Source organism: Rhinolophus sinicus, linkage group LG02 (genome assembly GCF_036562045.2).
Source record: "Rhinolophus sinicus isolate RSC01 linkage group LG02, ASM3656204v1, whole genome shotgun sequence".
Classification (NCBI taxonomy): domain Eukaryota; kingdom Metazoa; phylum Chordata; class Mammalia; order Chiroptera; family Rhinolophidae; genus Rhinolophus; species Rhinolophus sinicus.
In genome coordinates this window covers 56,758,402-56,783,923 of record NC_133752.1, presented here as the reverse complement: position 1 = coordinate 56,783,923, position 25,522 = coordinate 56,758,402, and the positions used below count along the sequence as shown (strand labels likewise).

The following is a 25,522-nucleotide window of genomic DNA, read 5'->3' as shown; positions in this document are numbered from 1 at the left end:
ATAATTGCAAGTCCAAGTTGTTACCTGTGCTTCTGACCAATTGGCTATACATCAGAGGTTCCCACGACCCCCTTCTAGGGTTTGATTAATTTGCTAGAGTGACTCATAGAACTCAGGGAAACACTTACTTATGTTTACCAGTTTATTAAAGGATATGATAAAGGATAGAGTTGAACAACCAGATGAAGAAATACATGAAGTGAGGTCCGAGTGGGTCCTGAGTGCAGGAGGTTCTGTGCCTGTGGATTTGGAGTGCATCACCATCACCCCTCACCCCACAGTATGTGGATGTGTTCACCAAATTGAAAGCTCTTCAAATACTGTACTTTTGGGATTTTTGGGAGGCTGCTTTATGCAGATATGATCGATTATTAACTCCATTTTCAGTCACTCTCCCTTCTCTGGAGAATGAGGGGTAAGGCTGAAAATTCCAAGGTTCTAATCACATGTTGGTCTTTTTGGTGACTAGCCCCAATCCAGGAGCTCACCCAGAGTCACCTTATTAGAAAAAAGATGCTCCTACTGCTCTTATCAAAACAGGGGTTTCAGAAGCTCTGTGTCAAGAACTGGGATCAAAGGCCAAATATTTATATTTTCTGTCATCTTACATCAAACTCACAAGTATTAAATTTATTAGACAGAACACCTGTATGTTCATTTACAATGAACAATGTTTTTCCAATGGCAGGCATAATTGGGCCTAATAGCTAAGCTACACTTATTCCTGAATCAAAATGTTAATACTTGGGAAGTTGAATTAAAATATGGCTATTAAAAATTTTCAGATTAAAAAATTTTGTTATCTAGCCCTGCCTTCCTTTTATTTTATTATAAATTTTTATTCTATAGTCATGCCTTCCTTGTAGAACTCTTTCAATTAGACTTACACTTTCCTAAAGCCTTATTTTTAGGTGATCCATCTCTTCAAGATGGGTAAACGCATACAGTAAATGTTGATGCCTACCGGTTCCAATTACTTCATTCCCAAATACATAAGAGACGGCAAATTTGGGTGTCCATTACACTCAGAGAGTCATACAGGCAGGCTTGTAGGCAGCATTAGGATAAGTATCAGACACACTGGGAGCAAGACAAAGTGACAGTTCTAGAAAAGAACAAGAAAATGAAGGCGTTAGCTGAAATAGGATCTAATAATTTTTTTCATCATTCATTTATTCATTTTTTTATTCATTTAGCACTCCAATCATCTTTCTTACAGTTGAGTCAAATTAGCAGTACTGTTGACTTGAGGCTTTATTTTAATTTAGTGGAGTGTAACACTGCCCTAACACTCTTGCTTTTTCCCGAACAGTGAAACCCAAGTTGAACTAGCAGAAACTAGAATTTGAGAATACGTAAATATAGCCTTATTTGCTATGGGTAAGAAAATAACGACCACAAACTTTATGACTCTTATTTTAATTTTCTCCTGGGAAAGGCTAAGCTAATTCTTGGAGCTTTATGCAGAAGACATGAGGCAGAGCCTGTCAATGTCGGTGTGGGTCACTGCTGTGATGACTCCTATGCCTTCAGGAAGCCGTGCTTTGATGACCTGCAAGTCGATGGAACTTACATTTCTCCACCTTTATCCTGTGACCAAATTATCAACCTTAAAGAGGGCTTGTGCAAAGCTCAGGAGGAGGAATTCCAAACTGAAAAGCAAAAGTAAGGATCTTTGCTTAATTTGTTCTCTTCTGCTAACAAAGGAGTAGGTGCAGAGAACTGTACAGTGGGTGCAGATATAAGTACTGCATAATGAATGCAGTGGTGAAATGTTATGTTGGAGGTCAAGTAAAATTGAGAATATTATGCAATTTTGCAGTTTTGGCTAACATGGTTGCTACCCCAGCTTGATCAGTTAATGAGAATGAAGTCTATTGGTCAGAAAATATTGACAGAGAAGTACATTCATGTAGTTTTCCTAAGATGTGAACTTTGGAACATTAGTTTTATAAGGGGGTCTCATACAAATAGTGTTCCATGATCAAATAAGTTTGGAAATATTGTTTCCTTGCTCCTTTTAGAAATTCATACCTTCCATTAACAATGGAAGCCAGAGAAGTCTGGCAATAATCTGTTAAGCTTGTTCTAATTTCTCATCACTTGGGCCATAGAAACTCCTAAAATTATGCAGGACCAGTCTGCGGGGAAAGTGTTTCGGAACATTCCATTGGAGTGATGTGCATCACCTCATAGTACGTCATTACTTTTGCTGCCACTTTTACTACTGTTACTAGGAGTGACTGTGTTGTCTGTTTAGAACGGTTTTGGGGTGATTGGTAGTGGGTGGCAGCTGGTTGATAATGTAATGCCTGTGAATTCAGCTCCTGGAATCCTTGATTTCCTTCTCCTCTCACTCACCCACGTCTTATAATACAGTGTCCTGCACCAGATGAGTCTTTATAGTAACTTCTCAGAATATAGAAAAACAGGATATCACTAAAAACTCACAATACCGGAAATAAATATTTAAATGCCATTTATATATATTTTTAAAACATATAATATCAAAGAATACTGAAAATGGAAGGAAGCTTAGATATTAATCAATCATCCCCACCCTGAAGTTGAGGAAATCCTTCTAAAACACATGTACAGTTCCTCCATGAATATTTCCAGTAATGGAAAGACCATTTGCTTAAAGCAGCCTAATTATCTCTAGATACACTTAACTAAAACGCTTATCTTTTTTATTAAGTAGAAATCTGTTTCCTTACTTCCAACCAAATTTCTACTTCTGGAGCTAGAGAAAGAAATAATTTATTTACAGATATTTTGTGTTGCTGATTAAGGATAGGTCCCTATTATTTCACTGCTAACTGAGAATGAGGTTGGGATGTTATACTCTTACTTTGCAGATAGATCTCCAGGGGAAACGCATGAGTGTGTGTGCACGTGCACATTATATGCATGATATGTATAATGCATATGAAAATATTTGTAAATTAAAAAAAATTATGGATATAAGTTATTACTTTACAAAGTGCTATTCTGATTTGGTTGCTCTTACTGGTACTAAAGGTTATTGATCAGAAATGTTGCCAGAAGAACATAGTCACTTTACATTTGATCAGGGTTTCCCAATTTGTGTTCTATGTAAAAAGGGTTTCTGGATAAAGTCAGCAATAGAATTCAGCCCAGTGGTCTTTTCCAACCTTGCTTTTCCAACATCGATTAAAATATGTAGTCATTCCATTGTGCTATCCCTCCTCTTGCCCACCTGCCATTGCAGCTCATTGTCAAATCTCTTCCCTCATCCATTCCTCATATGATATTTTAGTTAGTGTTTGCTGCATAACAAATCATGCTAAAATGTGGTGGTTCAATACAGAATCAGTTATTGTTGCTCAAGTATCTGTGGGCTGATTGGATGAGTCTGCTGACCTGGGCCATCCTCAGCCATCCTCAGTGGGGCTGGCTCAAGAGTCTCTGCTCAACTGCTAAGTCAGCTGCTAAGACAGCTGGCAGAAGGCTTTCCTGGGCTAGGATGGCTTGTCTCTGATGCATGTGGCTTTCTGTCCTCCAGCAAACTAATCCAGGCTTCTTCATATAGTAGCTGGAGAAAGGGGGAAAGTGTGCAGGCCTTTTAAGGCCCAGGTTTGGAACAATGCAATGCCAGTTTTGCTGGAAGGCAGGTCATATGCCCAGCCCGTATTAAACAGGTGTGGGAATAGACTTCACTTCTTGATAGGAAGAGTTGTAAAGTCACAATGTAAAGGACATGGGTACAGAAAAAGATAGACAATTAGGCCCATTTAAAAAAAAATTTGTCACATGTGGATCATTAATGTAGTTATTGAAATTACAGAAAATGATGAATGTCAATATAATAATGGAATGTACAGCAATTAACTGGTTCTGAATTCATCAAAAATGAGGGGTATGACAAAGTTTTCTATGTACAGCAGGAATAAACAGGGATGGGGGATGTTTGAGTTTGGTGACGTATACTGCAAAGGAGTTATGATTTTTAAAAGAGGATGAAGGAGAAGTATGTTGGAAGCAGTAAGAGAACTAGGTGCTAAGGCAAGTAGAAGTCAAGCAAAATTAGCTTCCTCTTGAGAGATCTTAGAGGCAGCTGTGTCCTCTGGGGAGCCCCATGTTTTCATAGAGAGCCAGAAAGAGAAGTTCCGAAAAGAAGCTGTGGATATAGGGAAATTTTCTGATGAGAAAGTCTCAAGTTACAAAGCAGACAGAGGATAAGTTAGGGAGGGCAAGGAGGCAGGAGATGGTTCAGATTAGGGGTGTAGAAACATCAGTATGATGGCAGATGATCTGGGAGATTTAGCTTTGTGACGTGACTGAGGTGACAGGCATGACGAGCTCGGCCTTGGAAGTACCACTGGCAGCACACACAACCTTAGGGCAGCTGGTCCTGCCCTTAGCTCCTGAGAGCTGACAAGTGGCTGGCGTTTCTCGCAATTCTCCCTATCCCACATCACACTGATGGATTGAATGGAACCCTTATTATCAGGTCTTAGAAAAGAAGCTACTTGTTTGCTGCTGCAAAGAAATGTCCTTCTTAGTGCCATCGACCATCTACTTCACCCCCACCCCACTCAGCTAGAGCCAAGTTACTCCCATGGTCCAGGCATTCTCCCTGGGAATGAATTCTGCTGATGATGGACGTGATGTTCGAGGCCCCATTTGGAGTCGACAAACGGTGACTGTTTTAGGAAAAGCCAAAGGGTGAAATTCCAGTGTCTCTGAATCAGCAGGATGCATTGAAAGCACTTCCACCTTTGACAGTGGGGCAGTTCCCTTAGCGTGCCCACCATGCTTCCTGCCCTCCTACAGGCCCCTGACCCTGTCCTCAGGAAAAGCAGGCCCTGGTTTTCCCTGTTCCTTCTCCCCCAAGAACATTAGAAGTGGTACCTCATTTCTAATTATCTTATTTACTCTAAGACTTACTCTTGCAATGTCTAAATATTATCAGTCTGACAATATCATCTTGCCAAGTGAAGCAAAGTATTTGTTGCTTTGGGGATGAACACATTCTCGTGGTCAGCAAACACAAGGTTGCTACTGGTTCTGTGTTATCACAGTCCTTGTGTTCTTATACGCCCGCTGGTCCTTGAAGTCCTTTCTTCATTTCCCCAGGTGAGGTGAGCTGCTCATAAACTAGACTTCAAAACTTTCCAATAAGCACCCGAAGAACACTGTAGCAGCATTTAGTTAGTCATTCTTCCTTTAGCCCAGGCTTGATGTGAGAACATTAGGAGAAAGAAGTCTATTTTTACTTCTGGAGTGCAGGCTTAGCTTTTTCTTGAGGAAGTTCTCTGTGCATACATAGGTACCACTTTCTACATGTCATCTCAACAAATTCTTGTCACAAATTTATGAGGTCTGTAATATTATTACCCCATTTTAATTATGAGGAAACTGAGTCTGTGAAGGGAAGAAGACCTAGTATGAGATCATGCAACAGGTAGCTAGGTAGTTGAGCTGGAATTTGCACCCAAGCAGTCTGGGTCAAAAAGCATAAACTTAACTGCCAACATCGAGCTGTTAGTGTGCCCTAATTGAGGGGTTATAATACTGCTGTAATTTCTAAAACATGGAGCTCTTCATATAAGGGCAAAATAATAATAAGTGTGAAATATTAGAAAGTATCCCTGTTCCAGTGAATTTATTGTGTTCTCTGATAGAGAAAAGAGTAGCATAGAGAGAGTTAATTGAGGATCTCTGGAATGTTCTGAGAGGACCCATATTGGGAGTGAAAGGCCAGCTGGAAAAAAACCCTCCAGTTTCCTGGGATAGTGGCAAGGGCTCTCTCCATGGCTTTCACCCTTATATAATTCTGGCTGACCACCAGAACAAAAATACACACACACACACACACACACACACACACAACAAAACAAACAAAAACAAAAACAAAAAACAAGTGAAGGGATTAGGATTCCTGAAGAGGAAAAAAAAATTCAGCAGGATAATAAAGGGAAGGTAGAAGTTAACGTCTCAGAATAGGACACAGAAAATAAAAACAGACATAGAAGTTCAAAGTAAAAGAATTTCAAATCCAATTAAGAAAAATAAAAAAAATATTGAGTTGAAATGTTAAAATTTAAGACAGCATGTAAAGACTAAAGTGTATTTTAAATAAAATGGTGGATAAATTTAATGAAAGTAAAAGTTAATATCATAGAAGTGAAAAACCAAAAAGAAGTTGATAACATTGAAAAGTAAAATAAAATTTAAGATTTAAAAACGTAAAACTAAAACAATAGAAAGGATTAGGGGGATATTTTTAAATAAAAGCAGTTCAGTTGGTAGGTAGAGAGATCAGAGTGGGGGAGGGAGGAGGGAGCAGGAGAGGTAAAGCAACTGCAAGCAGATGACAAGCATATGACATAGTTACTGGGGAGGGGGTGTCCAGCTTCCAAGGGGCACAGAGTCCCTAGTTATGGAAATGGCAGCCTTTACATCTGGAGTGCCAAGGAGAGCTCACGTGACATCCTGATACTCCCGCTCTGAATCTCCTTCCCAGACTTTTTGCCTTCTCATAATGGGAGATTTCTTCTTCTTCTTCTTCTTCTTCTTCTTCTTCTTCTTCTTCTTCTTCTTCTTCTTCTTCTTCCTCTTCCTCTTCCTCTTCCTCTTCCTCCCCCTCCCCCTCCCCTCCCCCTCCTCCTCCTCCTCCTCCTCCTCCTCCTCTTTCTTCTTCTTTTTCTCTCCTTGCCTATAGCAGTGCAATGGGAGTGGTTTTCTTTGTTTAAATAAGCAGCTGCGGGCTGGTCTTCTGGAAACCTAACAGTTACTCTCATCTTCCCTCTACTTGTTCCTCTGGGTAAGTGCATTCAGAAACCAGTTGACTCAGCAGGGGAAAAAGAAAAGCAGAGCGGTTCAGTGTGTGGAGGCATAGGGTGAGAGAAGGGAGATAACTTTTATGGGATGAGACTAGAGGGGTTGGGAAAGACCAAACCATGAAGGCATTTGGAATCCCACAGCTTGTAAGTGAGAAAAGAGAAGTAGAGTATGTATAGGTTTCCCTGTAATTGTTGAATCTACAACTCAGATCCTCAGGGAAATTGTAAAGATGCTCATCAGTTATGTACTGAATTAATACATGAATAAATAGAAGAAAAGTTATGATGATGTACCATTTATTGTGGGAGTCATGGAGGAGGGAGACCATGGTTGGAAGCAGTCAATAATTTGAAATGGAAGCAAGTTGTGCTGTTATCATTAGTATCATAATTCTTTATCTTTGCCACTATGTATTGAGTGTCTTCAGTATACCAGATCTTGAATATATTATTTTTGGTTCTAAAAAAACCTTGCAATGTAGGTATTCAAATTTTCTTTATAATGATGAGGATCAGAGAGGTTAAGTCTCTCACCCACCATCACACAAACGAGTGAGTGGAGGACCTAATTTGAACCAAAGCAAGTTTGACTTCAGATTGTGCCCTTTTAATGACATTAGAAGGAAAGAGAATTCCAGATTTTGCATGAATTAGCAGTAAACTCTGTCCTCTTCCTACACCAGCTTTGGCCCCTTGTGGTGCTGAATCCCTTAAGCCAGACCATAGATGCTCCAAATGGGTGTTTGGAAACAGGATAATCTCACTGTGTAGGTACCAATGATGGTAGTTTCTGCAACCTGGGACTTTTGCTATCCAAGGCTATTTATGGGTTGGTCAGTGAATTTCAGCATCATGAGCAATATTGTTTCTGTAGTAAAATATATTCTGAGCCAAAATCCACCAAATTCCAATGGGAAATAGCCCATGTTTCTCACTTTAAATAATTAATTTGTTAAAAACTGATATTTTTTCTTTGAAGATAGCATAAACTGATTTGACTATATATCTAACCATACAGACTTGAATTATACAGAGACACAAACAAGTACAATGTTTCCTTTCGAGTGCAATCAAGTTTAGGTCTGATTAGAAGATGGAATAGGTACAGTTGGATAGAAAAAATAATACTTGTACTATTCTATTTCTTTTAAAATATTGATTTATTTTCTTATTAAAGTAATACATAATCATTGCAGAATATTAAGAAAATACAGTAGAGAGAAGAAAATTATAATGCTTTTATTCCAACATGGCAGAAATATCTATTATAAACATATGTACTAGATAAGGAACATATAATGTCACATATGTATACAAGTGCACTGGAGAGGGGGGTGTCCACAACTGCCCTCTGTCCACAGTCTATCAATCTAATATTTAATAATGCAAGTTTTGCATACTCTTGCTACTACCCACTTATACAAAATTTCAGTTCTAGCAAATATCCCCAGAATCCTCAGGGAAGAACTTATGAAATTCCCTTCACCTCTCCTACGCCCCAGGAATTCTCCAGTCATGCTCTCCTGGCACGGCTTCTGTACCCCGGGGAACAGTCATACCCTCTAGGTACCACTGTCTCCCACTCAGCTGAAGACTGGTTCCCTTGATGTGACAAAGCTGCTTTATGTTTAGTTGTAAGAAGAAAATAATACCCTCCACTGACCCCCAGGATTATATGCTTTTAGCAGGTACCATGGCAGTGCTGCTTGTGTCTTAATGGTTTGCAGGACTTTTATGAAGTACTTTTATAGCACTTTTTCAAAGAGTTATTCTGATCCCAAATGACTCAGATATGGGTCCAATGGAGACCCAACTGGAATCACAGAATTTCTCCTGTCTACCACTAACCAAGCCTTTCCTAATGAATGGAAGTCAATGAGCCTGACTTCTTGTCTCAGGATGAGTCTCACAAGTACAGGCATACTTTGTTTGTTTGTTTCTTTTTAAATCATAATTTTTTCTTTTATATTTCCACTTTTGGTAATATTATCTATTTCTACATATACAATAAATTCCATTACACTGTGTTTTTATTTCAAACAGCCAACTATCTTTTAAAAATTAAAAAACAATAAAAAATGATAAATACAATAAGAAATATTTACCTGCAAAGTTACCATTTCTGACACTTTGCCTTCCTTTTTGAAGGCATTGTCTAGGTTGAGAAATTTGTTTTTATTTTGGTACTTTATATGGCCTTCCTATTGTCTTATACCTTGCACCAATTTTATGATAAATCAATATAACTATGTATTAATGTTCCTCTGCATACAATTTGTCTTTTTCTCTAAGGCTGTTTTCAAGATTTTCTTTTAGTAATTTGTTTTCAATACTTTGACTATAGTGTATCTCGGTATGGGTTTCTTTTGGTTATTTTACTTGGTATCCCTTGAGCTTGCTGCTTGGAGGATCAATATTTATTACAAAATTTGAAAAATTTTCTGTCACTATTTCTCAAAATTTTCCTTCCCCAGTTTTGCATCTGCTAATTTGCTGAATTTATTTATCAGTTCTAATAGTTTTTTTGTGTGGAATCTTTGGTGTTCTTTATATATAGTATCATGTCATCTGCGAATAATGACAGTTTTACTTCTTCCTTTCCAGTTTGGATGCCTTTTATTTCTTTTTCTTGTCTGATTGCTGTGGCTAGGACTTCCGGTACTATTTTGAATAAAAGAGTGAATATGGACATCCTTGTCTTGTTCCTGATCTTCAGGAAAACACTTTCAGCCTTTCATCATTGAGTATGATGTTCGTTGTGCATTTGTCCAGGCATGCTTCATTTTATTACGCTTTGGATATTTCTTTTTCTATAGATTGAAGGTTTGTGCAACCCTGCATCAAGGAAGTCTGTTGGTGCCATTTTTTTTCCCAACAACATTTGCTCTCTTTGTGTCTCTCTGTCACATTCTGGTAATTCTTGCAATATTTCAAAATTTTTCATTACTGTTATATTTGTCATGGTGATCTGAGATCAGTGGTCTTTGGCGTTACTGTATTAATGGCTTTGGGGTGCCACAGATGTTTAGATAAGCAGTAAAATTCCAATTAATGTACATTTCCCCTACCCTTCATGCTTTGTTTCCTTTGTGATTAAGTTTCTTTTGGCCTAAAACAGTAAATGAAGGGAAAGATAACATTGGAAGATTTGGAATACTCTTTTATTAAATAGACAGAAACCTGGTTACAATTTTAAATATTCAGAGTGGTTTGAAACACTTGTTTATATAGTTGTGATGGAAACTCATTCTGTGAGAGAAATCTGAGATGATTGTCAAGCCATTGAAATTTCAAATTAATTTACTGTTTTTATCATGTGCAGGGCCCTCAACTTCCAGATGTGTATAGCTGTAATATTTATTTGGAAGCTGTTGTTTATAAGTGTTGTTTACAACAAATCTTATAGGAAAACTATCTGATTTACTATATAACCTATTTACCATTCCATGCAATGAAAATAGAAAACAAAAATATTTACCCTAGTAAAAATTACATGAAGATAATTAAATTTAATATAATACTTACTTGGAAGAGATGTGCTTGAAGAAAAGTATGCTGAATAAAACATGAAGCTGGTGATGGACATTGTGAAAAGTATGAAGATATCAGGGCATTTTGAGGGTCTTTAAACTTAGGAGTGGGAGTGATGAAAAGGCATGGTCCTATGTAGCTTTAAATAACTAAGGCTGGTTTGCAAGCAGCCTTTCTAGAACTGAGGAAGTGCTTGTATTTTTACCACGCATTTCTGATTTCAGACTTCTCAGCAACCTTGTGAAGCAGAAACCATATGCAACAGAGATGCAGTTCCAATCAATTATTGTGGATTTCACTCACCTGGTGAAGATGTGCTGCCAAGCAGAAAAAAGTGAAATGTGTTTCCAAGAAGAGGTATCCCTGTTTCCTTGTCTATTCTCTCTGTACTCTTAGCGGTTATTAAAGTTAAAAAAAATCTCTATTCCAATTATGAGTGAATTAGGAGAAAATCACTGTCTAGATGGACTGGTGTAATTGATTATATTTGGTTTTAGGATATGTTAATAGTTATGTTTATTTGAGGAAACTAGGAGTGTGAGACATGAATGGAGATGAATACAAGAGTCATGGCACCGGATGGACTGGGCGTGTTTATAATTGGGGGTGGGAGAAAGAAGGATGAATTGAAGACTCTGGTAATTATAAAGAAATGGTGTCCTTGGAAATACAGAAAAATTTATAAGAAATAGCCATTTAAGGACCTGTCTGAGCAAATGCTAGTTTTGTTCTAGAAATTTCTGAGGGCACAATCAGGAAGAGTCACCAAATGTAGTTTGCAGGTTAACTAGGGAAACTAAGGATTTCATTTTCTCAGTAGTTAGAAGATCATTAGAATAGGGGTAGGAGAACAGAGAGAGGAAAGAGCAATGGCCAGAAAAGAGTGTCTATCTGCGCATACACACCAAACTGACTACCAGGAGACTGTTTTCTGCAATTTAATTGCATATAGTTAACAAATAAATTATTTTTCATAAGATGGTAAAGTTGTGTGACTTAAATTTCAAAGAATATCGTGGTGGCATAGAATATTCATGTAAAGTCATGTAGCGGACTTGGGATGGACAGCTCTCCCAGGGACATGAGTTGAGGAGCAGAAACTTAGATACAGTAGATAATTGTATGTGAGTAGAGAAATGCAAGTATGTATTTTTAAAAAAATAAAGCAGACTTTACAGTCAAAACAGGCTGGGGCTGGTTAGGACAGTGGATAAGCTTAGCGTGGCCCAGAAAATCATTTCACAGGTAACAATTTTCATGAATGCCTTAACAACCTTCGGTGACTCTTTTCTACCTATTCAGCTAAACTGTACATGTATGTTATATTAAAAGTCTTATATCTGTGGTCTAGTCCAGGGTAGGCAAACTACACCCCTCAGGCTGAATCGATTCCACTTCTTGTTTTTGTCAATAAGCTTGTATTAGAACACTGCCATGCCCATTTACTTGGAAAATTATTTATAGCAATACCATTAATGAATTGACCAATTGGTTCCTGACTTATCCTGTATACCCTAAAATGTGTCAAGATAAAATGAAATATATTTCCTTACCTACTATCAACTGTAGAAAATCATGCCACATTTATTTAGTTTTGTATGTTTGTACTATGATTTCCTAGTACATCCTTCTTTTCTGAGAGTTTCTAATTGTCTTTGTTTTACCATGTTCACAAATAAAGCACCTACTTTAATCACACCATTAAAATATTTCAGCTTCTTAATCATACAGTTTTTATAATAGAATATTCTATCATCTTAAAGCTGTATGTCAAAAAGTCCTCTGACTTAATCTTTCACTTTGAATCTACTAATTTCTAGTCCTAATTCATGGTTGTCCACATGGGGTTTCTTTTCAGTGTAATCCTAGGTAAATTTAATTATTTCTAAAATCCCCTTTGTTTTTTTTGTTTTTTTTCTTGGATTCTTTTAAGTTTCGTTGGGCTGCATTCATATGTGTATATGTATGTATGTATTTTTTCAGAATGGGTACATGGAATATAAACTTTCTGGGTCCTTCATTTATAAATATTATTTTATCCAAATAGTTTCATAATATTTTTGCTGGTATGTTAGTTGAGTCTAGTCAGTTGTAAATAATAGGATCAAATTCTGACTAACCTAAGTAAAATTTAGTTTTTGAAAGGATAGTGGTAGCTTCAGGAATCTTTAGGAAGTTTTTGAAAAAAACAGAAAAATCTTCAAAAACAGGCTGTACAGTAGATAAGAACAAAAGCAGCTCAGACATCAATGACTTTCTGGTCTTTTACTGCTGGTATATCTATTCATGTTACTATTCTGAGCTCCTATTTCTGAAGTTTGTGTATATTGGTTCATATCATACCAATGGCTTTTTTTTCCCCCCAGAAGTTCATCAATATCTCTTACATTGATAGTGATCTATCTTTCTTTCTTTCTTTCTTTCTTTCTTTCTTTCTTTCTTTCTTTCTTTCTTTCTTTCTTTCTTTCTTTCTTTCTTTCTTTCCTTTCTTTCTTTTTTCTTTTTTTTGTATATTTTTACCGTTATTGCATTGGAATTTTGAAAAAGATGAGAGACAACACATTTTGAAAGGATACTGGCAAATCGTTATGTCCAAAGAGTAGAATGGAAAAAATAATTGAAAAGCTTTTCCCACGGAATATGGAAAAATAGACTGGCAATGTTTTATCCCTAAGTCTTAGGATAAGTGACATGTTAGCTGTCTCCCAACATGTCCAGGATTATAGGATATCAGAGTGGCCGATTTGGTCTCTGCAAGGAAAATGTTTCCTCTTTCTTTTCTCTGTTACCTGCATTTCATCAGGAGTTCATGTTTTGTATTTCAAAATCTTGCTTGGGCCTTACCTCAGGATGTAGAGATATCATCATTTCTTATTCCATGTAGGACTTTCCTCATTATAATGCCTTTCTTCTACCTCAGCCTTATCAGAAACTCTCCCCCCCACCCCCCCGCCAGCATTTGTTATCATAACAAATTAGAAACTTACCAAGGAACTATGGAATAAATAAGGTCAGGAACGACTAATGTGGAGAAATGTGATTTCCTCCACTATTGCTAGGTTCAGAGAAAATGAATAAGATTAAATATGAGGGTCTTGGGGTTGCTTATGGGAAAATTTCCCATGAAGGTTGATTTAAAAAGTCTGGGTTACCAAACAAGTGAGAATACCTTAAACTCCAGAGGTTTTGTTTTGTTTTGTTTTGTTTTTTTTCAATGAGTCTAAACAGATTCCAGTCTCTCTAGATGATTTAGGTGTGGTACTATTTGAGGGTAGAAAGGAGGACTAAATTAATAGACTTCTAGCCATTTTCCACAGTATTGTAGGGGTTCTGAGGAGTGCAAGTCATCTAACCGTCAGGGTGTGTGTGTGTGTGTGCGCATGTGTGCGGGCGCGCTTGTGCCTATCTTAGCCACGGAGTTCTGGAGGTCCCATTCTCACTTGGTTAAAGAGCTCACTTTCATCTATCTATCTGGGCTTCTACAAATGATTTTTATTTGAATAATGACAATACAGGTAAAAATTTGGGAAAACTGCTGGAATTTATATGTATAGAGGTCTACAGCAGTATCTATGAAAGAGGTAGAGATAATCTAATCTATTTTAGTGGTTTATGCCTCTTGAGACCCTGTACTTGACTCCTTATTGACTAGTCAGGGATTAGCCTAGAGCAGTCTTAAGATTCAATGAGAAGCTAATGTTGTCCATTTTTACCCTGCAGCAAAAGAGTCCCATATTTTTGTGAAGAGGAAGCAAATTTTTATTTATTCCAAGTCTCGGGTCCTAAAAGTTAGAGAGGCATTGCAGTTAATTAAATCCTTAAACTCACAGACTAGTCCTGTGAGAAATTCTAAGATCTTGAGAAGCAGGCACATTAGAACCCAACTCAGGCATACAACAGGGACATCTTAAAGATATTCTATTTGGGGATCCTAGCTGTGTAGGTGTTTTTGTTTGTTGGTTTTTCCTCTCTCTTCCTCACAGATGTGCTTATTTGCTTTTTTCCTCAGGAATCCAAACTGATCGAAAAGTGCCAGTCTCTCTTGGGAGGTAAATGATCCCAGCAAACGTCGACATAGAATCTTTGCTGAGATGTGCATTTTATTTCTCATGTCTACTACGCAAAATAGAATAAGAATCAACAAAATAATATTTCAGCTACTCACAATATTACTCAAGAACGCTAGCCAGTCTACACTAAATCTTTCCTTTCCTACTCAGCAGAGAAATCTACTTACTGTTACCCTCATAAAACCCACTTTCATTCTCCCTCCCTCCTAAGCTTCCTGCTTCCTAGAAACAGCAAAATGAAACATGAAATCAAGGGACCTTTGTGATGCCTCAGATAGATGTAATGGGCTCCACATCAACTGGGAACTGGCTATGGGATTTTCAGAGAGAAAAAGACCCCAAGTGCAACTGGAGTTTCTATCTACACCTCTTAAAAGTGATTATTGATGAATTGAATGAAATGTGCTTATAATAAAGTTACCTTCATAACTGTTTTGCCTTTCATCTTTACCCTGTGTATGGGATACTGACATTAGAACCAAGGGTTCCTAATATGTTTCTATTAATTTGAGTTTCCACTGATGATTTCTAATAGTAGTCTTTTCCCTGGAAATCCTGGCATAAATGATATAAAATCTTATTTGGATTTATTTTTACTTTTCCACATGTTTTGGGGGTAATAAAAAATAATCAGTACTAGTTTAGTGCTTCTTAAGTAAGTGAATTATTTTGATTAGAGAAAAAATTTAAATCTCATTATAGTGCTCTTTACTTGATTTTAAATAGTATTCCTCACTCCAATGATTTCAACATGTTCCTATACATTAGCAAGTTAAATCCAATAAACAGACGTTAAGTACGTATTGCATTCAATACACTGTGCTAGCTGCTGCAGGGAGGAATATGAATATGATTGAGACCAGAGCACTCAAGAATTCATGCAAAATATAAACACATAAGGAATTATAATAAAGGGTACATTTCAAATGTCCAGGGTCACGAGCAGAGCTAACTGATAATGTGATGCATAGGAGTTTGAGATCACACAGTGTCACAAAGACGAGGAAAGATCATGGAAGAAGTGACCCTGGTCAAGGACTAGACAATGGGCATGGTTTCAACAGAGAGAGATGTGGTGAAGTGTGAGGTGTTTCACAGAACGGTGAGTGAGCCAGTTTGGCTAGTTTTAAGACAAGAAGTAAGTAGTTGTGGGCATAAGACTTAGTGGAAGATAGGGCTACAATAATGGGTGGGGACATATTGTAGTTTAATTATAACAGCTAATGTTTATAACACACTCCTGTGCAAAGTGCCAGCCCTGTACTATCATACTGTGTTATTACATGTATTAATATTAGTCCTATAACTTCTACAAATCCCATGAGGTAGACACTATTATTCCCATTTTACAAATAGGGATAACATAAGAATGCCAGATTGAGGGAGTATGATTTAGGGTGAGGTCATATTTTGATGTTTAAAAGTGTGGATTCTGGAGCCGTAGGTTCAAATTCTATCTACCTCTTCTACTAAAGACTTTAGAAAATCTCCTACCATCTTCATGGCTTACTTTCATCATCTTCAAAACTGGGTTGAAAGAGCAATTTCCTTACGGTACTATAATAAACATTAAATGAGTTGATATATGTAAAGCGCTTAAAATAGTGGTTGGCAAATGGTAAGTGCTATTAGTTTGAACAATATTAAATTGCTGCTTTTTAGATCAAATATCAACAATTTCAAATGGCTCAATCTATTAGGTGTTAGCTCTTATTATTAATTTAGAAGACAAATTGATGCCACTGAAGAGTTTTGTCCTGTCTAACTGCATCATATTCTTTTGTTCCGTTCATATGTAGATATGCCAACCCAGTAGATACATCTGCCATCTTTTCCACCTCATCAACTGCCTTGCAATTGGACTTCTTTCCCCTTCAGTCCCTGAAACCAATCTGAACAGCCCTAAATAAAATTCCATAGTAACACTGTCTAACTGAATATTTCATACAGCCAAGAGATAATAAAATATACCATCATATTAGGGAAAACCATATAGAACAGATTCTGTACATATTTCTTCAGCTGCTAGATCAGATTTGTGAAAAAAGAGGCATATATCCAGGGAATTTTACAAAAGTGTTTGAGATACTTCATTCGCTCTGTCTTTTATTCACTCATTCACTAATTCGTTCAGTTCTGTATTCAACTGATATTTATGGAGCATATTCTGTACACAAGACACAACAATTAGGTACAGCAAATTAGGTACATACAAAGATAGATGTGACAGGTCCTCTACCATTAATAAATATAACATTATCTGGAATTGAATTTGAACTACTATGTAACTGGTGGTGAAATATTTGGACCATCTGAAACAAGGATAAATTGTTTTGTGACAGAAGTTTACAGTCTTCTATATGCAAAGATGACTCTGAAGTGAACAGATTTTTGTCTCAGAAATTGGATTAGTTATCTATTGTGGAGGAACTAATCCTAAACTTTAGTAGGGTACTACAACACACATTTCTTATCTTATATAATTGTTGAGGATCAGGAATCTGGAGTGGTTGAGCTGGGTTTTCTGGCTCAGGGTCTCTCAGGAAGTTGTAGTTATTAGACAGGGCTGTAATCATCCGAAGGCTTGACTAGAGCTAGCACATGGCCCACTCGAATAGCTGTGGAGAGGAGGCTTCAATTCCTTGCTGGCTTTTGGCAAAAGGTCTCTTCCATTCTCATCATGTAGACCTTTCCCCAGGGCTGCTCTGAACGTGGCAGTTGGCTTCCCTCAGGGTCAGTGATCCTTGAGAGTGAGCAAGGAGGACGCCACAGTGACTTTTATGACCTAGTCTCCAAAGTTGCACACTGCCCTGTTCTGCTTTCCTCTATTCACTAGAATTTAGTCACTGAGTCCAATCCACTTGCAAGATAAGGAAAATTAGGCTATACCTCTAGAAAGAAGGAGTATGAAAGACTTTATAGATAATTTTAAAACTACCACACAAGTGATGCTAATGTCACACTTAAATAATTTAATTGAACTTTTTTGCATCTAGTAGAACTCTGTATTTGCATGACTTGCTACTTTTTGTTGGTAATATTTTAATAATAACTTTTCTATTTCCTGATTTAAAAAAGTAACACATTCATTAGAGAATATTTAATAAGCATAGCAAAAAGGTGAATTACCTATAATTCTACAATCCAGACATAACCACATTTAACATGTTGTTTTTAGTTTGTGAGTTGTATTTACAAAAATTAGTGTTTACACACGTACAAACACATATTTTTAGGGATAGTAAATATTTGGGAATATTTGTGTGTATATTCTTATTTAGATACACAAGGAGAATTTACTCCTATGATTAAAATTTATTTGGAAACAATTCTAATAGCTGCATAACATTCTATGGGATAAATGCTTCTTTCCTTTAATCTTTCTATTTTTGAAAATGTAGGCAATTTACTTCTTTTTATCACAATAAGGAGGAATATAGTAAGTATCTTTGCATAATATCTTTGTATGTCTGATTATTTCAATATAAGATTCTAAAAGTAGAATTATAGGATGAACTTATTGTTCAGTTGTTTTCAAGAAAAATTGTATACATTTGCATTTCTACTAATAGTTTGAAAGCCCATCTCATTGTAATTTGTTGAGTAATATTATCATTTCTTAATCTTTATAAATTAATAGACCAAAAGTATATTTCACTTTACTTTGTGTTTTGTTGACATGCCAGTTATTTTATTGCCTCTACACTCCAAATTCATTCTTCGCTGTCAGCTCTGTGAAATGGATATGGACCCTTTAAATGTTTTCTTTGCAGCTTGTATGTCATGCTTTGTCAGTAAAGGGAACTAGAGAAACATTGTAGGATGAAGTTTGTCTTTCCTGATTTCTAAGGACTGGCTGGTCTGCCTCCTGGGAAGCTGACTTTTTTTTTTCTCCAGTGTGGTTTCTGCAGTGCTAGTTGCTTGTAGGGTGCAGCTTTCTTTAGCCTTTATTTCCCCAACCCCTTTTCCAGTTTTTTATTTGGTTTGTGGTGGCCCTGCCTGGAAACCTAGTGCAGGCCTGTACCCTAGCTTAAATCATTGCTCTTTGTATCTTCTCCTCAACTAGGTGCCTGTTCCCAGAGAGGGCTGTGTGGGGCTGGCCATCTAGTGAGCCACATGGCCGACCTTTGTCTCATGAAGCCTTGAGGATGCCACAGCCCGAGTCATACACAAAGTTGTACTAGGTTTTTTCAAAGGAGGCCCCTGCACCTCCCCGTTCTAGCAGCACTTGCAGCAGTACCCCTGACTCCATCTTTGTGCCCACCCTTCAGCCTTGGCTTGCCTGCTCCCCCAAACTGTTTCCTGGGGACCTCCAGACATAGGCCCTATATAATCTGAGGCTTGCACCTGCAGTGAAGCTTCTCTGCACAAGTCTCTCTGCACACCTGCCCATCTGCCCAGGTTGGTCTGCACGCCGGAGGGTTGTTTCTGCTTGCCCTATGACTGTGCCTCTGCTCTGGCCTGGGCAACCCGTGAACTTCTCTATCCAGTGGCCCGCAACCACAGCTTCTCTAGTGAATTCTGAACCCCTCATTCCAAGTTTTTCATTTTTTGGAGTACTCTCGCTCAGCCTTAGGCTACCATTTACAGTCCTCTTTTGACCTTTTATGAGTAGCTACTCTCCTAACACCACTTAATAATTCTTTATACTAAACACCCCCTGTTTAAATTACTGTATAGTTTTTGTCTCTTGATTGGACACAGACTAATACAGTTGATCACTGTAAAGATATAACTTTTGTCACATACTTAGTAGCCATTGGCATTTCTTCTTCTTTGATTTTATTTTGCATGCCATTTGTGCCCCCCACCCCCACCCCCCATTCAACACTCGGTATTTTTCTGGTGTATTTTGTAGACTTTCAATATATTCAACATGAATCTTTTGTCATGTTTATGGCAGGTACTTGCTGTTAAGTTAAATTTTTTATAAATTCAGTGAGTTTTAACTATTGTATTTGCCTTATTCTAGTGAGATGAGTCTTTTCTTATTAATACATAAATGAAGAATAATGATCAAACCTCTGTTTTACTCAGTAAAAGAGATTTCCTAGGACTAAAAAGATCACAGCACACTTTTCCTTTCATCCAGTTTAGGTTTTGGTGACACTAAGAAGTAATACCTTTTTTTTAAAAAAGTTTCATATTTTGATAATTAATCTTCCAACTGGGCTTTGTACATACAACATTATCCCATATAGTACATGTAATGTAATCCAACAATTTAATACAATGCTTATGAGAAATGCAAATGGAAGTAGTTTAGAGAATGGAAGAAAGCTGCATATAACGCCATTTTGATAAAGAGTTCATAAATAAAATCATAGATGGTACTTGTGGCACTTTCAGTGCTTCTTTTTTTTTTTTCCTTTCAGATTGGTTTAGCAGACTTGTAAGTATCTTGAGCATTACCTTATGGAATGAGATGCCTTGGAGAAAAAAGTCAACAATCTGGATTCCCTATCTAGCTTCAGCTACTAAAGCTTTGTTTTATCCTTTGTATTCATTCAGTAACAATGGTTATTAAGGGCTAAATCTTGTTCTAGCAGATTAAATATACTAAGTCTCTGTGGTATATTTGTTTGGAAAAATAAACTAGTTCAACTGACCTAAAAGAAAAAAGCGTAAGCATAGTTTTGGACGTTATCATAGAATAGAGCAAAACGAAAGGCTCAGGTTGAGAAAATTACATTTTGGATTTCTTAACAGTGTCCACAATCTTTTCCTTTCCAAAGGACAGAGAGCTCCTATGTTACAGATAGCCAAAAGTTGCCTACCCACAGAAAGACAGCCCTAGATTTTATGAAAATGTTAGAGTTTTCAAGGAGCAGTAAAACACTGTCACCATTAGATTCCTTGGAGGGGGTAAGAATACGCTTCTGTTTTATTTCACGAGTTGGCAGCTGCTAGTTCTGAATTATTTTCTAGAGTTGTTTGATGATATTCCAGTTCTCTTGACAGTTCAAGCTAAAAGAAATTTAAACTGCATAATATCTGAAGATGCTATTTAAATTCAAGTTCATTGAGTGTTCCACTATAAAAACTATTTGGAATACACAGTATCCAAGTTTATTTCAGTTACTGAAACTAAATTCAAGCTCATTTTAGTCCAATTATGAACCCTAGTTTACCTCATCATCTCAGAGACAAGCTGTTACGACATTCAATTTTCTACAGATTAAAGTTCATATGTAGTTGTATGAATGCAATATAGAATGTGTGCATTCATCAAGTAGTAACATCTCTAATTTTGTTGAAGTGTTTTAGCAATAGTGGCCTATACTACTAAACTGTCGTCTCTGTTTTTACTACTTGTTTACTTTGGAGACATTGCAGTATAATAGCTTTTTCTGTACTGAACCTGAAAATGAAAAGGAGAAAAAGAGTATTAAAAATTGGACACATTTTGTGCATTACACTTATTAAAGGAGTGAGCACCTACTTTGCTTACTCTTGACTTACCTTGTTATTATTCTTTGAATCTCTCTTTTCTCTTCTTCGTTTAATTTTTCAAGGATGGATTCCAGGAAAGAAAAATGAAAGTTAATGTACTGAGCCACCTGAAAAAGAACACACACACACACACACAAACACAAAAGAAAGCAGAAAATTTATGTCAGAGGGTCTGAGTCAGGGGTAAGCAAAGAGAGATTTAGGATGATGGTGTCCATACATCACTGCTAATTTCTTCTGTATCTTTATCCATGAGGAAAATGCGAGCATTCTTTTTGGATGGTCCCTGTAGGAGCCTGTGCAGTAGTGGAATGTCTGTTTTCTTTAGCCGTCTCTGCTCTGCAAAGGAAACCAAGAACCAACTACATCAGGAGTCCATATTAAAGAAAAAGAAGAAAGATAATTTATCCATTCATTTTCTTTCTTTAGCTTGCTTTGAAAGAAGAACATGCAATAGGAGGCATTCGCTCAAAAGAGTTAAGTTAAAATTAAAATCTTTAAATGAGCTAAAAGTAGATTTCTTTCAATTTTAAAAAGGTTTTTATTAAAATATAGCTAACATACAACATTATATTAGCTTCAGATGTACACCATAGTTACTCAACATTTATATACCTAAAGAAGTGATCACCATAAGTCCAGCAACCATCTGACACCTTACCACACTACCAAGTTATTATTGACTATATTCCCTATGCTGTACATTACATCCCTGTGACTTATCTGTTTAATACCTGGCAATTTGGACCTCTTATTCACCTTCAACTTCCTCCTGCCCTTATTAAATTTTTCAATTACAGTTGACATTCAGAATTATTATATCTTAATTTCAGGTGTACAGCATAATGGTTAGACATTTATATAATTTAAAAAGTTATCACCCTGCCTATTCTAGTACCCCCCCAGGCATTATACATAGTTATTACCATATTATTTACTGTATTCCATATTCTGTACTTCACAGTCCCATGACTATTTTGTAACTATCAATTTGTACTTCTTACTCCCTTCACTTTTTTCACCCTGATAAATCTAGTACCCACCTGACACCGTACATAGTTATTACAATATTATTGACTATATGCCTTAGGCTACATCCTATGTCCCTGTGACTACTTTGTAACAACCAACTTGTACTTGTTAATCCCTTCCCCTTTGTCACTCACTTCCCCAATCCCCTTCCCATCTGGCAACCATCAAAATATTCTCTATATCTATGAGTTTGTTTCTGTTTTGTTTGTTTGTTTATTTTGTTCTTTAAATTCCACATACAGCAAAATAAAATTGCATCTGTCTTTCTCTGTCTGACATACTCTCAGCACTGTACCCTCCAGGTCCATCCATGCTGCCACACATGGCAAGACTCCATTTCCTTCCATGGTCGAGCAATATTCCATTGCATATAGGTACCACCTCCTCTTTTGTCCATTCTTCCATCGACAGATACCTAGGCTGCTTCCACATCTTGGCCATTGTAAATAGTGCTGCAATGAACATATGGATGTACACGTCCCCGTGAAGTAGTGCTTTGGGTTTCTTCTGATAAATACTGGTACCCAGAAGTGGGATTACTGGGTCCTTTGGCTCTTGTTACAGTCTTTGTTTTAAAGTGTATTTTGGGGGGTATAAGTATTGCTTCCCCAATGTTTTTGTTTGTTTGTTTCCATTTTCATGAAATATCTTTCTCTATCCCTTAAATTTGAGTCTGTGTGTGTCTTTCAATGTGAAGTGAGTCTTTTGTAGGCAGCAGATGTAAGGGTTTTGGTTTCTTATCCATTCAGCCACCCTATGACTTTTGATTGGACATTTAATCCATTTACATTGAAAGTGATTGTTGATAGACATGTAGTTATTGCCCCTTTTATTATTCATATTTTTGATCATTATTATTATTTTTTTAATTTTAAAAAAGTCCCTCTACCATTCCTCATAATACTGGTTTGGTGGGGATGAACTCCTTTAGTTTTTTTTTGTTGTTTTTTTTTGTCTGGGAATCTCTTTATTTGTCTGTCAATTTTCAATAATAGCCTTGCTGGGTAGAGTACTTTCAGTTGTAGGCCCTAGCTTTTCATCAGTTTGAATGTTTTTATGCCAATCCCTTCTGGCCTGCGAAGTTTCTATTGAGAAATCAGCTGACAATCTTATGGAAAGTTACTAGTTGCCTTTCTCTTGTTGCTTTTAGATTCTCTCTTTGTCTTTAACTTTTGCCACTTTAATTATAATATGTCTTGGGGTGGACCTGTTTGGGTTCATCTTGTTTGGGACTCTCTGCACTTCCTGGGCTTGTATGTCTATTTCATTTTCCAGGTTAAGAATGTTTTCAGTCATTATTTCTTCAAATAGCTTCTCAATCCCTTGCTTTCTCTGTTCTCCTTCTGGTACCTCTATCATGCAAATGTTGTTACACTTGATATTGTCCCAGAGGGCTCTTAAATTATTCTCATTTTTTTTAAAATGCTTTTTTTCTTTGTGCTATTCTGATTGGGTGTTTTCTGCTACCTTGTCTTCTAAATTGCTGATTCTATCCTTTGCTTCATCTAGTCTGCCCTTGATTCCTTTTAGTGCATTCTTCATTCAGTTATTGTATTCTTCACTCTGTTTGGTTCTTTTCTATGGTCTCTATTTCCTTTTTTATGCTTGTTATCTCTTTGTTGAAGTTCTCATTAAGTTCCTTGAACAAATCCTTATAATGATTGTTTTTTACTCTGTATCTGGTAGTTTGCTTGCCTCCATTTTATTTAGTTCTTTTTCTGGAGTTTTCTCCTGTTCTTTCATTTTGGATGTATTTCTTTTTCCCCCTCATTTTGGCAACCTCACTGTTAGTTTCTATGTATTAGGTAGGTCTGTACGTCTCCCAGTGTTTGTCAGGTGGTTTTATGTAGTAGGTGCCCTGTGGGGCCCTGGCACAGTCTCTCTGGTCACTTGTTCCAAGTGCTCCAGGAGTATCCCTTGTGTGGGTTGTATATGCCCTCCTGTTATAGTTGAGCCTTGATTACTATGGGCATGTCAGTGGGTATGAATGACCATCAGGCTGATTGGCTGTGGGGTTTGACCACATCCCCAGCTTACAGGCAATTGTTCTGGATGCTTACCCCACTGAGTGGAATTCAGCCCAGCAGGCTGTGGTCCCTGGTGAGACCACCATTTGGATGTGATGCTTGTCAGGATAATTGGGCTGTGCTTTGCTGTAGTCTGAAGCCAACCTCCATTTATACTGATTCTGAGGCTTCTTATGAGGGGCTCCAGGTTACCACTACCTGTGACTGGCCAGGAACTGGTAGACGCTACGAAGCAATCTATAGTTTTTCACTGCCTGCTAGCTTGGAGGCACATGGGAGAGGCCACACTGTGAACTGAGGATGTCTGCCACCAATACCGGGGCTGAGGCAGCTTCACAAAATGCCAGTGTGGGGACAGAGTCAGAAGGTCAGTTTCCACGCTCTTGGCCTCATGTGGAAAGGTGCTCACTCGGTAGTAAATAGCCATCAACTGTGATTGGATGGCCATCAGCTGTGGCTAGTTGGCCGTCAGCTGTAACCAGTGAGCCACTGGCCACTAATATAACTGCTGTGGCTACGCTAGCAAAAAATGGGGGCTAGCAAGAAGATGGTGGTTGAGCTGGCAAGCATAGATTGCAGTTAGGATGGCGGGTTGCAGACAGTGTGGATCCAGCCTCCAGTGAGACTACAGTGCCCCCAGTGAGAATATAGTAGTATGACTCCCCTATCTATGGCTCCATGGGTATTCCTTTTTGGCCTCACCATGTCCTGCGTTCTTATGTGGGGACAGAGAGCCCAGAAGAGACCCCACCTGCCACCCCACATGACAGCCAGGATGTCCGAGGTCTGCTGCCACCTGCTTGCTCTCTTAAGTTTCAGCCACTGATAAAGTCTTGTGCAGTATAGAAGTTGGGTGAGGCAGGATCTCAGGGAGTCAGTAGAGTGGGAAGAGTGTGGTCACCAGGTTAATGTAGACTCTGGTTTGGTGTCTGTGCTGAGCCTGAAGCTTCTCAGCAAAAGTCTCAGAGCACACTGAGGCCAGTCACTGCCTGCTTGGGGCCCTTGGACTCTGATAGTTTTCCAAGAAAGAGGACAATGTGGGTGGAGCTGGCTGCTCTTGGAGAACGTGCCGCTGGTGTTGGGTGAGTTGGGAGTGGCGGGATCCCAGTGAGTCAACAAATGGAGTGAGTGAAGCTCACCAGGCCAATCAAATTCAGATTTGGCCTGTGGGGGCGGGCTCAACACAGGAAAGATGGCGTCTGCCTGCCAGCTGCCCAGGAGAAGGACCCCCACAGAGGGAAAATGCTGACTTTCCTCCAGACCTTGCCACAAAACCACATACCTCACTCTGCCCACCGTATGTCTCCAACACCCCCAGGTTTCTGTCCCTCCGCTGGAACCCAAGGTGAGTGCCTGCGAGTGAGTGCATCTGTGTGCGGGCCATTTAAGAGGATGTCTGGGTTTCCTGCATCCTTCTGTCACACCCAGAGGGTCAGAATCCTCAGTTTTTCATAGCTAGATGTTGTGGGGGCTCCTCTTTCCGGCAGCAGTATGCGAGGCTGGGGAGACTGGTGTGAAGCTGGGATCTCTAGCTCCTTTGGAGGGAACCTCCATGGCCGAGATATCCCTCGTGGTTCTCAATCGCCACACGGAGGTTTGG

General features: G+C 38.1%; 2 protein-coding genes across 8 annotated transcripts in view; one reads left to right on the top strand and one right to left on the bottom strand.

Annotated features, from left to right (window-relative positions):
* LOC109440620 (alpha-fetoprotein) overlaps nt 1-14,843 on the top strand; it is a 35,022-nt gene extending 20,179 nt beyond the window's left edge. For 3 of the 4 annotated variants that reach the window (XM_019720801.2, XM_074324462.1, XM_074324464.1), the window contains 3 exons: nt 1,439-1,665; nt 10,565-10,697; nt 14,350-14,843. In XM_019720801.2, the coding sequence (XP_019576360.2) occupies nt 1,439-1,665; nt 10,565-10,697; nt 14,350-14,397 (408 nt within the window). In that variant the 3' untranslated portion in view covers nt 14,398-14,843. Of the gene's footprint in view, nt 1-1,438; nt 1,666-3,905; nt 4,021-10,564; nt 10,698-14,349 lie in introns of those variants that run through there. The other variant, XM_074324463.1, reaches the window with a different exon arrangement.
* Nucleotides 14,844-16,020: 1,177 nt separating this feature from the next.
* Nucleotides 16,021-25,522, bottom strand: part of RASSF6 (Ras association domain family member 6) — a 58,290-nt gene continuing 48,788 nt past the window's right edge. For all 4 annotated transcript variants that reach the window (XM_019720835.2, XM_074324460.1, XM_074324461.1 and 1 more), the window contains 3 exons: nt 21,084-21,202; nt 20,873-20,970; nt 16,021-20,771 (listed from right to left, as the gene is read on the bottom strand). In XM_019720835.2, the coding sequence (XP_019576394.2) occupies nt 20,696-20,771; nt 20,873-20,970; nt 21,084-21,202 (293 nt within the window). In that variant the 3' untranslated portion in view covers nt 16,021-20,695. The remainder of the gene's footprint in view (nt 20,772-20,872; nt 20,971-21,083; nt 21,203-25,522) is intronic.